This window comes from Seriola dumerili, unplaced genomic scaffold, assembly GCF_002260705.1.
Source record: "Seriola dumerili isolate Sdu_G_001 unplaced genomic scaffold, Sdu_1.0 BDQW01000309.1, whole genome shotgun sequence".
In the NCBI taxonomy this organism is placed as follows: Eukaryota; Metazoa; Chordata; class Actinopteri; order Carangiformes; family Carangidae; genus Seriola; species Seriola dumerili.
The window spans coordinates 1,325,831-1,343,812 of record NW_019174564.1 but is presented as its reverse complement, the minus strand read 5'-3'; the positions used below and the strand labels follow the sequence as shown (position 1 = coordinate 1,343,812).

The following is a 17,982-nucleotide window of genomic DNA, read 5'->3' as shown; positions in this document are numbered from 1 at the left end:
AAATTTTGTGCCAAACATCTTGTAGATATTTCATTGGATAAGTGAAAAGTCTGACCTACAGAAAAAGCCACAGCAGTCATTAGGCTTCATCCTCTTGGGAGCATGAATGTCTGGAGGGAAAGTGGTGGACTCACCAACGAACTGATCGCTTCCCTAGAGCTGCGCCGCTAATGTGGCTAAAAATAAAATGTAAAATCTACAAAGTAAAAAAAAAAAAAAAAGCTTGCGTGTCTATAAACATATGAAATATCCGCTCCCTCAGCGTTACAGGAAGTCAGGCAAAGTGTGTGGCACAAATTAAAGGCCTCATTAATCCACTTCTTACCTCTTACGCTGTCTCAAGTGGAAGCAGACTAATGGGCAGGCTTTGCAGGGACTTGGCTGGAGCACAGTGCAGGCTCAACAGGAAACTGAAGCCTCATGGGAATTTCACTATCACAGGGCTCTCGCTATGCTCCTCTCTTTCATTGCCAGACAATTTGGGTTGAGTTAATTCTGGGTCATCTCATTACGCTTCACACTAGAGGTGACAATGAAGTCAGGTGGCTTTATGTGGGCTGCTCTCGAGGAGCATGAACTGGATAGCTCATCAGTAATCTTCCTGGATCGGTTCGAGGTATGACCTAATTATCCCTGGCACAATGAACAATGTACAGAAATTCCAATTTCCTGTGGTAAGCACAATTTGACTAGATAACATTTAGTGCAAGATGCAGATGATTCAGCAAAATTACATTTCTTAAATGCATGATTATCATTTTATTGCTACACAAGCAGAGTGGAGCTGAGTAGTGATGAGAACTAGAAGAAGTGGAGCTGTTTGCGGAGACTCGAGTAGAAAGACCACTGCCAACTACAGAGGGTTGTAAAAGAATAAATCAAATATAATCAAAGAAACACAAGGTTTGATGTTCAAGAGAGAGAGAGGTGTCCAGGAGAGAACAAAGCCCACTGAGCTGTACATTATATATGCTGCTGAGGTTGCATGGTGGCCCCGTCACTTACATTCTTGAAGCCGCGGTAAAGGATCTGTAGCTCCTTGCGGGAGAAACGTGTCTGGGCTTCAAGCTGCTCCAAGCCCTCAGGGCGATGGCGGACTGCAGATAGTTCAAGCTCATCTTCAACGCTGTCTGGAAAGGAGGAGGAAGAAGGTCAGATGTGAACAGATGCTAAGAGTCTTTGCTAATTAACATTTCTGGGGCTAGAATTTGAGACATCCCATTAGACCCCCAAATATCACCAAGAGCTAAGCCAATAAACCTGGACATTTGCAACTTCTCTATCCAAAATGCCACATTTTGGCATGACATGGCCACAAAGTCTGGGTAACCTTCATGATAACAAAGAAAATCCATTCAAGTGAATCAATTTTGAAGCCCTTTTCTCCTCATTATATCAGCTCCTTTTATTTCCAAATGCTACACAAAACCAAACAAAAATGTGAAAGGCCTCTTCTTCTACGCCAAATACGACAGCAGTGGTAATTAGTGTTATTGAGACCCCAGAACAAAGTCCTTGTGGTAGAGAGCCTCTTCATGAAGGAGTGCAGCTGAACCCTGTGAAACTTTTTAATGGGGCTGTAATGATGGCAGATGCTGTCTAGGCCCTGTCACAGACTGCACTGTCCTCGCAGCACAGCGTTTGACTTGCCTTGTTGGCGCAGGCCCTCTCATATACCTGAAGTGTGACACAGTGTCTGAATGCCTCATTAGCTCCAAGGGTCTTATTGTGGCCCACAGCCAAAAGACTACATATTATAAAAGACCACATTTAACCTGCTGCTGTGGAGCTGATGCTTTGTATTTGGCGGTGATGTTGGGCGATATGCCCTCCTCCTTTTGGGTTTCATTGTCGAGTTAGTCCAGAAGTGACATACTTACAGCTGTGCAAATAGTAGATTTGTGTTTATGTGTTTATTTTGCCTTGTTTAACTTCAGATATACAATGTGGGTGTTCCACACATGAATGTGATGAAAATATTCTGCAACATGCATATATAGTTTTTTAAGTTGTTACTTTAATGGAGGAAATAAAAACATTTTGACAAGCTATGGAAAAAAATGAACAAAAGAAATACTCTAATCTTTGGGTATCATCACATAATTTCACACATTCAAAAAGCATCTATTTACTTCTACATCTACAAGAGCAAAATGTTCGATGTGAAATGTAAAGCAAGTAAAAAGGATTTCTAAAAATGAATGTTTTAGCTGAACTTCAGCTCGTGCAATCATGTGTGACTAAATCCTATACTGAGTGTGTGCCCCCTTACCAAGAAAAGCCACAGAAAGGAAAAGCATCTTAGATAACAACCAAAGAAAAATCATCACAGAGAGAGAGACAGAGAGAGTGAGAGAGCCTTGGAAGAGCCACTTGCTTTGATTACTGGAGGATGGCTTTTTGGCTGTGGAGCATGGAAAGAGCCTCATGAGTCGAGCTCTCACCCCGCGCTTGTGGACAATCTGAGGGTAACCTGGGAAATACAGCATTAGCTCTTACCCACGCAACTGACAGCCTGAGTGCATTCTGGGAAAATTGGACATGCAAGAGGTGAGGGTGTATTAAAGTTCATATAGACAGAAGGATATCTCTCATAGCTGGTTCTTCAGGACAACAACACAGTACTTTCGCACTGTAAGATTAAAGCTTCACCAGGCAGCTCCAAATGCAGCAAGAGATGACTTCTTCAAATTGGCTGACTTCAAAATCCCACAAATGATATAAGTTAACTTAAGCACATACACAATTGGACAGGAATGAACTTGAGTTTACAAGAACTGTGAGCCACTGACATTTGGCTAACAACTAGCGTTACTATAGAGTCTTACTAAAGCCATGCTAGCGGATCTGTGAAGTTGTACACAGGCACAGCAGTGCTTTTAGCTAAATGCTAACATTAGCCTACTAGAGTAATAAGCTCACAATGACAATAAAGATGTTTAGCAGATAATGTTTATGGTCACCATCTGAGTTGTTAGCATGCTGCCTAAATATGGAATCACTGCAAGTCATGAAAAGTAGAGCACTGGGTCACATGACTTATTAACGAGTGTCTTCGCACATTGTAGGTCATCAGTGCAAAGGACATATGATATGGTGCCTTTGACCTCATGTCAGGGTGTAATTCAATATCACATCAGGTGTCTGCTCTTTTCACACATAGCCAAATATGCTGGTTGACAAACGAGTGTTTTCCTCACTGTAACACTGTAACACAGGTGTAACAAAAGTGGTGTATCCAAGGTGTGAACTGATGACCACAATACACAAATAACTCTCTAATGTTACATGTAGCACAGCTCTTGAGTATGAAAGTCTATAAGTTATTAGTTCACAGGCTTGCCTAAAAGCACACAAGTCCATTTCCCCTCCCGCTCCCGGCTACTCTGAAAGATTTAGTGTGAGGTTTGATGGCAGCCGTGGGCGTTCAGATGAGCCCTTGAGTGCTGAAAACCATTTGTCAATCACACCAGCACTTAATTAATTTCAAGGCTGCAATGCGCAGGTAAAAATAATAGCAGAGCTAGATCTCACGGCATGTTTGTAACTAGTAAACCTAACATCAAGATGGCCGATGGGAGTTATAAGAGGCCTCTGTATACCAGGGCTAAAAAGGGACAAAGTGGTTACAATTACATCATGGAATAGAGACTGTGAAAAGGGCGTCATAAATCTGTAACCTGGTCTGGCAAAATCATGGAGGTCCAGCTGAAAATTGGGTGTGAGGAGAAGAATGGCTCTGTGTACAACTACTGTGCCAGAGAAGAAGGATGCCTGGAAAAGGTTGCTTGTGGTGTGAGAGTGGGTTAGTTCTACAAGGTGATCAGTAGGAAAATCCTGAACCATGTGCAAAATCAATACAACTTAAAAACTTATCAACATCTAATTCTATTGATTCATATTGGCTATATGAATCAATATCAAATTAAAAAATAAAATTTAAATTCTTTACTTATATACAGCGGGGTCCAAAAGTCTGTGACCACTTTTGGACCCTACTGTATAGGCTCTGTTGTTTATTAAAGTGCACTGAGTGAGAAGTTTGAGTTCACAGAATCAGTCGGGCAAGAATCAAGGGTGCAAAAAGAAATAAATGGTGGGTACCATGGCAACAAATTATATCACATAAGTAAAATCAATGACTATCTGTGTTATTCTTTGGTGTGTTTTATCATTTTGGTCAGAAGTGATGAATGTGAAAGACTGCTCAGTTTGAGGTAGAACGCAGCTTGACCACACTGAGCCTAAAGCATGATTTCAAAGTCTTTCCAAATATTTTTTCAGCAACCTGGCAAAAGACCCCTGGCAGAGAAGTTTCAAAGTCAAAATCTGCTGTGGTCTCAGCCTTTTTCACCCTCGCAGTGTTTAGAGTTAAATACTGTGTAGACAAAGAGCAGATGGTTAAAAGCTCTTGGCACAGAACTGGCAAAGTGTACACAATGACCAACATCATGGTGCACAACAAATTTATGAGCTATAAAAGACACTGTTGACAGTCTCGCTGTCAGCTTTAGGCCAGTTCTCATCACCCTCTATAATGACACGATAACTTTGAGATTTAGAGGATGAAGGGACTCAGTGAAGCTCTCATCTGTTCTTGTTACCTGCCTGACACACACCTCCCTTCCTGAGTGGAGAGGAGACGTCTGAGTGCCCTCACTGAGGTTGAACTAGACAGATGTTGCTTTTGTTTCCAAGATATATTAGCCCTGACAGCAAGCTGGCTGTATTTGGAGGCATTACTGTACTACACTGAGACATCCTTTCTAGCTCAAGGACAGGCTTCAGTGGATTCCTCAGCACTTGAGCAGTGAGTTTGGGATGCAGTGCAAACTCTGTGACTGAAAGAGTGAAATCAGATGATCTGTACTATCACTAATATAACTGAAAGCTGAACCAACATGCAGGCAATAAAAAAAAAAAGAAAGAAAAAAAAAGATCTCTAAAGTGGAATAAAACAGCATGAGTGACACTGTGCTTAATCAGGCAGGAAAAGAGCATGCAGTCATGGTTGTCTGATTAATGTTTGCCCTTTTAGTTTATTGACAAAATGGATCTGACGCTTGAGTATGTGTATGATAATGTAGAGAGCAGCTTGTGCTGTGCCCCTGCACCCTTACCCACAAAGATCAAAGTTCACCGTTTTGCTGGCACTGCATCATTTGTTTCCAATTTATTAAAAACCATGAATGGGCGTTGTTGTCCTGAAGAATCAAGTATACAGTATGCAGCAAGAGGATTCTGTACCGTGTACACATTTTACATGTTACCGATTCAGTCAATACGTGCACACACATTCATATTGTCATGCCATACTTTTGCCTTCCTCGAAAAAAAAGAAAAAAAGAAAAGAAAAAGCTTCTTGAGTGACTGCTTCTATAATGGCAGGTTGTAGCTGACGAAACAGCTCATCAGAAATGTAATTCTTTGCCACCTCTGAGTAACAAAGCTGCCTTTGCCTTTTTTGCCCTGCAGCAAATACAAGAGAATGAAACTGAAGGCCCTCTGAGGGTTGTAAACAAAGAAAAATGCCTCAGCAAAAATATAAAATATATATAAAATCTGATATTACCATGGGACCTGCTGTGACTAGCTTTGAAGACTATAACAATGAAATGGTCTACTACACACTAGACCATATAATACACAGTATCTTATCTATCAATGAGCTGACGGATCCACAAATATACTCAAACCCTGAAAAATGAATATGAGAATATTTCTCTCCAATATGGACTGATCAATCACAGTTCAACTGTGTCACACCCTCACGATCTGTGATTCAAGAGTCATTTATCTCAAAGGTAAAGTCAAGCTAGAGGGCAAAACCTCACTGGCCCTGAATCAATTGGATCCATGAACTGAAAAAGAGTGGCTAATAAATATTTGATGAATCTATATCATGTACAAACTAAAATGTCTTCAGTTAACCACGGAGGGCTGCGTAAAATCTATAAATCTCAGGTCAATTCTTGTGCTGAAGCACACAGTTTGATGAACGGTGCTGCTGAGCTTGCTGCTTCTTTGTTGTGTTGTGAGGGTGTATGTACAGAAAGTGCTACACAGAGGCAAATGATGGCCTGGGGGACCACATGGGATGGATGAATTTAATAGAGTAAGTGCAAAAGCGCTTGTTTTAAGAAATCAAATGAGAATTATTAAAAAGATCTATGATCGGGAAAGTCTAGGTTTAAGCTATGTGAAATTGGCTGATATATTCTACTTCCTCACTATCTGTCTTTTACTCAGTTGTTATAAGCATTTTTTCCCCAATATTAGAAAGTAGCTACTGAAATAGTACCTACATGTGTGTGTATGATACTAGCACAATGAGTCTTTTCTCAAGAGCTACTGTTTATGTGCGTTTCTGTGGGTGTGTGTGTGTGTGTGTGTGTGTGTGTGTGTGTGTGTGTCTAAGACGAGGTCTTAACTCACACAGTTTAGATCCTCTCTGTCCCTTTAGCACCATGGCGCCAAGGAGGCGGGCTCACAAAAGTAGGCCATGAATCCAGTGGAGCGCAACTTGTCTTACAGTTTACATGATAGTGTTACGGGCAGCAGCACCCAGCGTGTGAGCCTATAGAGCTTCAATAATGGTTTTGAAGATCTTTGACCACACCTTTGGACACTGGCTCTGTGTTACAGTTAATGGCCGAATTAGTCTAATTGCAAGAGTCTCAGTGACTTCTCTAGGTTTCTCTTAATGCTTAGAAAAGAAAGACCTTTTTCCACACTGGTAACGTGAAAACCCCTTTAAATAATGGAAAAGCTAAAGCATAGTCTTTTGATTTTGAAAACACTACCCACACATTATTCTCCATTTCCCCGTGCCACAAGCGACACCAATACCCTCCAGGTAATTTACCTGTGTAATTTGTTTCCCTATTAAAAGTACCAGGTTGAATAAACGATAATAATTTCTGGCAAAAATTTTCAACAGCACTGTTTGATTGCTCTTATGGTTGCATACCTAACCATTATGGAAACACTGTTATTACCAATTAGTGTGGCATAGCTGCAGGTGTCAAATAAAAAAAGCTTCTCTTTGAGGCAGTAAATCACTGATGACCTGATAAGAACGTGTCCCGTTTGACTTGGATTTGTGGCTGGTAAGTAAAAACATTCCTAACTGTCAAATGAAACTGACATGAATCAGACTGACACAACTACAGTGTGGCTTTCCATCGATAAGCTCCCACGGCTGATGACACACCGTCCTGACAAACGTAACACCTGAAGCACACTCACAACTGATCTTATCACAACCTTGAGCTCACTCCTAATATAGGCTGTTCCAAGTCCTGGCAATACAACACAGAGCAATCAAACACTAATCTGAGGGTATCCAGTTCGTCACAAGGCTGCATGGTGTCCACAGTGCTGCCCATGTAAGGGCAAAATATGTAAACATCAGGTATAGATGACAAAAGCAGCATTAGTTAGAGATGATCGGTGAGTTGCTTTCAGGCTTTAAACTGATATTACTATTCATCATCTCAGGGAAATTCAAATTGGAATTTAAGTTCTTGGGTTCCAGTATGATTTACCATTGCTTTAGGCACATTATAGTCAGTAGTCATTTTCTGAGACATTTCAAGTCCCATATATGAGCGATTTATCTTTCTGCATCTTCATGTGTCTCTTCGGTCGTGGTTCAAAGTGGCTCCTTGTTGAGGAGTAATTAATCACTGCAGAGAACTGGAACTCTGGCGTTGATGACTTTACTGAGTTAGTGATTCAGTGGGAAACTTGGTCAGTGACCTGCATTGAGACTCCAAAGGAACACGTGACACCAACAAACAATCAACAACATATTCCCTCAAGTTATGCACAAAACTCACGGTCTGACAATGTGTAGTGAGATGACATTGCAGGACAATGAAAAGCTAATGTTCGTATGGGGCATTTTTTGTGGAGCTGAGCCTTACAACTGCAGCTGCTCGAGCTAGAGCAGAAAAGATGGATAGAATGATAGAAAATCTCTTACTCCCTACCCACTATACCCACAGGCATTTGCTGCACAAATATATAAATTAAAGCTTGTTTCAACAAAGATTTAAACATGTAATGCTTCCACTTTGCTTCTTCAACACCTTCTGCCTCTTTCTGACTTTTGATTTAACAGCAAATGCTATAGAGGGAATATTTTGACATGTTTACTGTCCTCACACTAGGTATCAAAGGCAGTTTTTTCCAGGTGTTAATCTCTTAACACCTTAATCTGTCTCCTGCAGATCTCGAGACAGATGGTATCAAAGTCAGAATCAGGGAATTGCTGTCACAAGCAAAGATTTGCACCAAAATGCAACACACGTTGCATTTCATTGCCAGATCGGAGTTAAACTGATGAAGATTGAACTGAAAAATAAACAAAAACTTCAAATGTTTTAAGCTCAACCTATTAATTTATCTTTTATAGCGCCTTTACCTGCAACACAACTACTGTATTTGTTCTTGCTCATGCAGAAATAGTAGTTCACCAAAATAAGAACTGAACATGCTGAGTCATTCATAATTAATATCTGTAAATTAACAAAAACAGAACAAAACAAAACAAACAAAAAAGAGCTTTTTTTAATTGCCTGATAATTACGTCAAAGATAATAATATTGCCAGATGCCGATGGGTCAATACCTCTTTTGGTTATGAATATAAACTCTCCCATATCTCTAAAGGTCAACTCAGTATTAGCAACAGTGTACACATAGAACATTTACAGAAGGTCATATTGTCATATGGTCAGTTACACAAGTGCAGAGCCAAAGCCTTTTGGCTAAATTAAATCTAAGCCAATCAGGAAAAGAGCAAAAGAGCCAGGGGCTAGGAGGCCACTCTTAAGCCCAATATTTATTGTGTCAGAAACAGCAGGTTCACTTTAACACCTCATTCCAGTGTCCCAAGTCCCAAGGCTGAATGTTGTTTTTGAGCAAAACAAGGACAAATGTGACAGACTTGTGGCAGCTAGCAATTAACTGAAATTACACCCAGCAAGAAAGGGGATGAGGACACAGATGAGCAGTGTCTGGAAGCCTACCCAGTAGTGGAGTTTATCCATGCTGGGGTGATCCCCCCCCCCCCAAAAAAAAAGACCAGAAGGATATCAAACTGACCTACTGACCTGGAGTTACACCAACGTTACTGGCACAAGTCCCCCAGCAGAATCCCAAATTGGGGAAAGCGTTGTGTTGCTATTTTGATTCATTGCTTCAGTCAACAACACATGTGCTTGCAGAAAGTCCAGATTAGATGGAAATACTGCAGTGGACTGAATAGGCGTTTAATACACAGCGAGGTTAAAAAGTGTGAGACCACTTTCCTATGGACTTGAATGGGAAAGTGGTCTCAGACTTTTGGACCCCACTGAATAGATAGGTGAAATCAGTTGCAGTTTAATATTTTCCAAGAGTTCGGGAGATTGCTATACATGTGTTTCACTGGAATAGGGAATTTTGTATATACAGAGTCTGCAACTCTGTCTAAAATACATGGTTGTCTACACCATCCTCCAAAAACAGAAAACCCTATAGAAATATACCAACTGATATCAAATGGGTGAACTGTGAAAAAGTGAAGGGAAGTGCAACAGCAAAGATAATCCCTGCATATCCAGATTTGCCTGTAGACAGGAGATAAAACATCTAGCTCCTTTGCAAAGGCTGACTTTGCCTTTCCTGAGGTGTAATAAATTCCCGTTTGTAGCACCAAATATTTCCTAATGCTCTGAAACAAATTATAGCCGACATCCAGAATACCAGAGCTGCCAACAGTGGACATTTGCTGATTACTATTCTGCTTCTGCAAGTGTTAGATCTGCAGATCCAAGTCAATAAAAGAAAAGTAATTCAAATACAGTTCCCACTGTGTAATGAGAAAGGCTCATTTTATATCAGATAAATCACACGGACGATGAGGGAGGTGGATACAGATGTGCCATTTGTTCCCATTTGGTGGGCCCAAATACAAATAAACCCGAAGACTGGAGCCGGAGAGAGCGATATGTCATTCCTATTATTTAATACAACGGCCTCCAGTTCCTTATGGCAGGCAGAAAAATCGACTGAGGAACAGGAAGATAGGACGGCAGGGTCACTGCACGGCCTGTCTTTAAACCAAAGTCAACTGGTCACATTACTGAGACCACAAACACCGACTGTCTGTGCAACGGCCCTAAATAAAAACACTCATTTGCATTTTGGTGAGATATGGATTTACTTATCCTGGGACATGACACTAAGTTTTCTGCTTTACTGCCAATGATGAAAGGCAGATCCAAATAAATCTGAGTCCAACAAGACTGGGACTAGAACTGTGTAAACAGCCGAATGGATTGAAGCCTTGATGATTCCCTTTAGGTTAGCCAAGGCTCCAGACTGCAACCATTTAGTTGAATTTTGCGACCATTTTTGGAGACAGTGCTACTAAATTTTATAACTAGGAGCAGCAGTGCAATTTGCAAACACGCCCTCGGTTTTTTTGGCTGAGCTGACACGAGACTCTCGTCGTCATCAGCACTGTGGGATTGGGACAATTCTGCGCAGCATGTCATCTATCTGTGTGCTCTCACTCAAGCTTGGTCCTTTGGTGACAATAAACTGAACTATTGATTAATTTCTCAAGAGAAAAGACCCTCTTGTGCCAGTATGAGGACAATTCAAATGGAATCAGCAGGTAATCTCGTGTTGAAAAAGTGTGCGGTGTGCAGAAAAAGTTTAGTGAAAAGATGAAGGATGGCACTTATCTGTCCTTCATGATTGAGGGTGATTGACAGTGACACCGATGCATAACTCTAAGAAATGTCAGTATCTTCAAGTTCAAGAAGCTAATTTTTCACCCTCAACATGGACAGATAAAATGCTGTCCCTTGCTATTCTGAGCTGAGTGTGAGTGACTGCACTGACTGAAGCGCTGGGGACTGGATGCCAAGGTTCTTTATGAAGGAGAGCATGCTCTCACACTGGCCATAATGACACACCATCAAAGGGCTGAGACATTTATTGGAATCTGGGGGAAAGGGCAGTCTATGCTTTTAATTGCAATCATTTGTCACTTTGAAGTGTTTCAATAACAGTCTGTCTCTAAGAAAACTTTGCTCTGCATTGGAAGGAAAGGTTCTCTGCCCTTTCCTCTCCAGGCATTTTAAAGATTATATGGTGGAACAAGGGAGGAAGTTCTATCACACTTCAGCCTCAAAAATTCAGAGCTTTCATGGCAAAAAAAATAGAAGAAAAATACTCAAGGGGGAGCAGGTTTTTATGACTCACTTCCCTGTGAGTCATCCGTATTCCAGTTGCTGACAGTAAACTCGCACTGATGTTACCAGAAAACTGCATTAATAGATTTATGGATTCTATTATGACAAGATATTCTCTGTTTGTATTTCACGTAAAGAGTCTGAATTCCAAAACAACCATCCACACTAAGATCTACTTTTCTCTACATGCTGTTGCAAAGAGGAAAGACAAACAGGATATCCAGACTGGGGCAATACGGCATCTCACTTCACCGGAATCACCACAAGTGAAGCACAAGTGGCTCGGAGGGCAGCTTACCTTTTTACTTACTTAATTAATTACAAATGTAACAATGAGGCTTTCACTCGCTATTGTAATGAAAAGGTCACTGCGAGCCAGTTTTGTGACAATGATTTATGGTCTGCAACACCGTCCAAGTAAAGTGATAATGTTTTTTTTCTTCGTACTTCTGTGTATCTTTTTGTGCATCCATTACTTGTTAAATGGTCATCATTTATTATTTAGAAAAGTTTAATTATTATTCCATGTGCTGGGACTTGTCAGTCTTCCTGGCTGATGATGTAAGATATTTTATCAGACTCAGTGCAAATTAAAACTTATCCCTGCGCAGCAAACGGTTCCAGTATACTATCGAAGTCACTGGTAATGAGATTGGTTCACCATAGGTACAAGTCAGCACTTTCTATCCCAGTGTCCCAGTTCTCTTTAAATTAGTGCACCCAACTGAAGTTCACAGGCTATTTCCACCACTTTCCTTCCATCAGAAACGTTATCTTCAATCAGCTGAGAGGAATTAATGCACTCAGTTTGCACAGTTTGGGTAGAGTTAGAAACAAAGGAGTCAAAAAACAATCTGAACCAAAAAGACACTATGCAATAAATATTCAAGCAAAATTTTTCAGCCTTGGAAATTAGAGGGGACTATAAAGCCTGGTACATTCATCCATCTGGAAAAAAAAAAGCACAGAATTTGCAATTAGCTATACTGTTGGCAAAGAGCGACTGCATTATGCATGAGAACCTATGTCCTTGGCTTAATTATGGAAAACATTGTTACTAGATTCATGTGGCAACATGATTATTCATTTTGCTGGCTAATTAAAGTCACGAACATGCCGAATAAGCATACTTGGAGTAAGGCCTTGATTGAAAATAAGTATCACACGTGCAGCTTCAAAGCTCTGGAGATTGCTGAAGGTTTATGAAAGACTTGGTTTTTTTTTTAGCTTTAACTATGGATTATCTTATTTTAATAAGACTAACAATTTGCACACTGCTGTGTGAGATTTGAATTAATGAATATCACAAAATTCAATAAGCATTTAATAACATCTGAGAGTATCACAAGCTGGTGCTTTAGAGACACTGTACATTATGCTGCATCCCTGCACTGCTATAGTACAGAGGTCATAATTAAATATGTCTTTAAGAATACAGCCTGCCTCCAGCTCCCTTTTCCATCGGGAGCCTTTAAGTGCTGTAATCATCCATATCAGATCCTTGGCACAAGCATCTATCATCCTCCTCCTATCAGAATTTATTATCTGTGATGTTTTCATCAAATTGATTGCTTGAGTGATACTTGTCCTTGCTTTCCTGGCTCAAAAAGACAGGACGAGTCCTCTTACTTTCAATAAGCTCCTCTGCTTTTTTCTTTTCTTAAAAGACACCAGAGGGACCAATAAGTTAGGACGCTCGGGCAAAGGTTAAGTCAATCATGTCACCGCTCTAAATAGGCATTCTGGAAAATAGCCAAAGGGTAATTGGGCCAGTTGATTGTTGTCCTTTAAACGGGTTGGTAAGTGGATGAACGATTACAGCTTGCAGGGGAGCTTCCTGCAAAATATCTCAAACTTCACTACCTGTGACAGAGTCCGTGTTTCCATATTTTAATCTTTTAAATCCTGCTGCTTGCTTGAGTAACAAGGAGATTTATTTCCATGATGGACGCTGCCTATTAAATCAACTGGGCAGGATCCTAAATGGCATCATCTGAAATAATGAAAAAGATGCTAAACACTTCTACTGACTCAACTTCGGTGATTGATGTGTCACTCAGCAAAGAAAACAATCCCATAAAAATGCAGCGCAGTTTATACCACGCCCATAAAACAAATGTACACACTTCTGCACTTAACAAAATGAGGAACATACTTCAGTATTTTACAGTGTTTCAAATTGCTCACTGGTGGCCAGCCTATTTCAAACATCAAAATGACCTGCATAGACAAAGAAGACACACTGTAAAGGCTCTGACTAAACCAGTCAGCTTTGGACACAGTCATTCTCATACTGTAGGTCAGCTTTGTACCCACTTGATGTGATTATCAATGACAGGCATGTCAGAACTGTTAGATCACAACTAAATGCCACACAACAGCACAACAGCAGAAAGGTCACTTGTAATTTTGTGTCAGAAATATTCAACAGGCTTGTTTTTTTTACACTCAAAAGTCTCAGTCTACAAACTGAAAGTTTTACCACCTGTTTCAGACCTCACACCATTTTTTTCCCCTGCGTTCCGCCAGCGACCATTCAAGTGCTGGATGACATTGAACCTCAGACGTTTCCTGCATCTGATGCTACTGAACAACAGGGTGATACTCGAAAGGGTTGACCCTTAACACCAAACTACAGTGGAACATGCGTTAACTAGAGTGTTTTGGCTTTAGCCTTGGTTAGACAAGACTAAGAATATACAGCTATCCCAGCTGTGAGGCTACATTTAGGATACATGTGTGCTACATGCTAAAATCAGTATGCGGTTAATGTCAACCATGTTCACCATTTCAGCATGTTCACCAGGTGAAAAGTCAAGCGGACACCAAAGTCCTTAAGATTTTTATGCTGATGTAGACTCAATGTTACATTTACCCTTATTATGTATAAAATTTGGTTTAACTGTAGTTTTCTCTGGATCTGCTTAATTTGTGGTTCAACTCAGGCCTCAAAGGCACCATCTAGCTGGCCCACCACATCCGGGACCTTCCGGTAAGTGAAAACAGACAATCGGCAGGAAAACCTGTGCAGGTCAGCGCTGACACTAAAGCTCTCTGCTGCCAGGCCATAAATCCTCATCAAGGACACAGAGAACACAAGAACATTGTAAGATGAATATCAGCACTAAGACACTCTCTGTGCTCCCACCCGATAATAGCAAATGGCGGGTCCAAATTGACACAGCGTTCCATCCTGGTTGGGGTAATGCTGGTGTTGTGAATGCATGTGTGTGTGTGTGTGTGTGTGTGTGAGACTGAGGGGGTATTGGGTTGGTGCTGTGTACGGCTGAACCAGAGAATTATTTATCATTGTGTGACAGATGATTAGTCTGTACCCTGTGAGGCTTTGCTCAGCACTTTGCGCTAATGACTGCGTGTGCAAGTAGAAATGTACATATGTGTGGAAAGGATCAGTGTGTGTCTGTAAGAGAAACAAAGGTGAAATTTGTTCCTTGTTACGTTGCAGTAGAATTCCAAATTTACAACAAAAGTAATCAAATGTCTAATGGGGAGGGGGTTCATTTCCTGGCCAAGATGAGCCCACATGCAGTGATATTCTAATACTATCCTTGGCATAGTTTGCAGGAATACATGCAGACATCAGTTCAACTACATTTATAATCAAATTGAAAGTGGCTACTTTTACTCTGCTTGCCAGGCCTTGCTCATATTCACAGTACAATGCCCTGGTGATTGTGCATGGTCTATTGCAATGATGCAATGATCTTGTTATATTTCTCCAACAAGGAAGCGTGCCAGTGGCAGCGACAGGCTGCTAACAAACTATTTTTCCAGGTTTGAAGTCCTTACAATCTTTGCAGTAGAAGTGATCAGATCGTACAGTTCTTGTCCCAGTGGAGCTGGCTCAGGTGGTCGGCAGTAGAAGGATGAGATCGTACTGGGCAGCTCCCAGCTGTGAACATGTCTGACTGTATGAATGTGAAGCAGAGCGTGCACGCTCAGTGAAACACTTTCCCTGGAGGATTTAGTAAAAAGGTAAAAAACAAACATTTTTAGTTATTGCAGGAGGTGACAGCTGCAAAAAGAGATTTGTGTTACAAAAATGTAAACAAAGGTAACTCTATATGACTGTTGGGTTTATATAAAAATGGAGCAGTAGTTCAGTGGTTTTCACTATCACATTAAAGGTAGCAGGTCCTGGATTCTACAGTATTATCAGCTGTGGCCCTTTTACATGGAGCTGAAACAATTAGTTTGTATGATTAACTGATTAGTCAATTGACAGAGAATTCATCTTTGAAGAATTAAGATTTTTTCTGACCTTTTATCACTGTAAAATGAATAATTTGGGATTTTAAGTTGTTGGCCCCTTGAAGATTTAAATATTTTAAAAAGATGAATTAATTAATCAGGAAAATAATCAACAGATTATTAGTCAGATGCAGCTCCAGAGAAGTTAAAGCTGAAACAATCCATTTGATCATTTCAGACATTTTTCAAAAAAAAAAAAAAAAAAAAAACTGCCAAAGATTTCTGGTCTCTGCTTCTTAAATATGAAAATTTGGTACTTTTCTTTCTCTTGTAATGAGTCGCTAAGGCTAATTCCTTCTACCCCCCCCCTCCCCTCCCCACCCCCCATCTCTATGGCTTGCCATGCCCCTCATCTTTTCCTGAACATGACTACAAACACATGCACCACATCAATACCTGTATTGACTGCTTGTCAGGTACCACAAACTCAGATCGCTGATATTCTCAGTAATTATCCTCAGAGACACCTGTGTGGAATACAGATAACATTAACGGGCAAACACCCCGGCTTTGACATCTGTATCATCTCACCATGGAACATAATCAATATTATGTCGGCTACTTTTGGAAACGAAGTGTGAGGAGAAGGCGAGTTTCAACTCACTGCTGTTTAGTGAAGCATGTAAACTGTTACGCTGAGCTTGAGGTTCACTGTTCCCCCCGCACACTGCTCCCATGTGCCTTTGAAATTACACAGCCACAGCCAATACACAGACGCTAACACCTCCACGCTCCATGTAAACACTTCTCTCAGGTCAGGTCAGCCTTTTCCAGCTACTTGCTATTTAACATGATCATTTTTTTTTTTTCCTCTGTTTACCAATTGTCTCTATACATACAGCGTTAGAAACGTCTGACTGATTATCTTAATTAGAAGATAAGGCGTGTTTACTAAACAGCAGTCTGATGAATGGGCTGGTTTTCAGCTCAAACTGCTTACTATGCTGCCTTACGTTATTCAATGAGACAACTGCAGTAGATCCAAACTAAACAGTTTATTTAGGTCTGACACATCCTGTGCCCTTACTTAGTAGAGTATGATTGGTTTCCCTTGAGTGCACAATAAGATGCATGAATATGAAGAAGTACTAGTTTGGTTGAATTTTGAGCTACTAAACATGCCTGTAAACACATTCACAAACTACGTGCACAAAAAAAAAAAAAGGGACCTCTCCCCTCTAACATCCCCCATAAACCATGACAAAAATGAACTCAAAGGCTCAAAAATGACAGAAGTGGTCTTTCATCTCCCAGTTCCTAACTCTGGAAATTCAATCAGAACTTGCCTCTCAAGCTTTTCAATCTTTCTGAACTGACACATTTTTCCTATTCAAACTCGTCCTGCCTCCAGTCACATCCCAAGCTTCCCTGCTTTGGTATGGTGACCTTAATTAACTTGTCAAGTTTTCAAATTGCTGTTTGAGAAACCTCAGGTCGGTTTCAAAGGAGTTCTAGTAACCATAGAGAAACCGAGTCAAGGGAACAGTAGCTGTAAATTGAAGGGAAATGACTGATTGAAAATGCATTATCAAGTTTCACAACACACTGCAGATCTGTTAACAAGCAATTTTCATTTCAGATGTGATTTCTCTATTTCTACGTCCTCTTTCTCCTCATTTCTATCATTCTCTCCCTCAATTTTCCCATTTCTCCCACGGTGTCTTACCCTCTGAGAAGCTGATGAGCCCCAGAAGGTGCAGCAGCTTGATCGAAGCAAACACCAGCACAACGATGCCCACCGTCTGCAGCCCCTCTGTCTCCCAGATTGCATTCAGCATTGCTCCACCCTCAGCCCACTCCGTGCCACCATACCCAGACCCGAACCCGGAGCCCGAGCCGGCCTCCTCTCCCTCGGGACCTCCGCCAGGACCAGTGCTGCCACCCGGCCCCGCACTCCAGTTCCCCTGCACCCACTCCAGCGCTACGCCGGCCCACACGCACGGGCCGGGCGCCTCCCGGCACCCGCCTACTGCCCGCTCGCTCCCTAAATCCAGTCTGGGTAAGGGTTAAAATGTGACCACGTTACGAATCAGAAAAGCGAGAGCTGGTCTCGGGTTCGTGAGGATCCTGATGTCATTAAGGGTCTCTCTGATCTCGAGGGGTCAATGAGAATTTAGAAAAACAGTCCAAGCATGCTGATCTCAACACCTCCTTCGTTTTCTTTTCTCTGTCTTTGCAAATGAGGAGACATGTGAAAGCAGTGGAAAAGCAGGGAAAGCAAACTCTGCTCTCGTCTGATAGTTTGTAGCTCTTTCAGCCACACTGACTGCCTCACTGCAAAGGAAAGGGAGGGAAGATGAGAGGGAGTGGATATGAGTGAGGGAGTGGGGAGGGTGTGTGTCTATGTGTGTGTGTTGGGGGTTGAGACAGAGGCGGAGGGGAGGTGTGGTGCAAGAAGATGCACAGCCACGGTAACACACATTCTGAAATGCATATACACTGAAAGACAGGACAAAAAG

General features: G+C 41.3%; 1 protein-coding gene across 3 annotated transcripts in view; it reads right to left on the bottom strand.

Annotated features, from left to right (window-relative positions):
- kcnip4 (potassium voltage-gated channel interacting protein 4) overlaps positions 1-17,982 on the bottom strand; it is a 112,660-nt gene that overhangs the window by 11,033 nt on the left and 83,645 nt on the right. For all 3 annotated transcript variants that reach the window (XM_022758818.1, XM_022758819.1, XM_022758820.1), the window contains one exon: positions 1,006-1,130. In XM_022758818.1, coding sequence (XP_022614539.1) covers positions 1,006-1,130 — 125 coding nt within the window. The remainder of the gene's footprint in view (positions 1-1,005; positions 1,131-17,982) is intronic.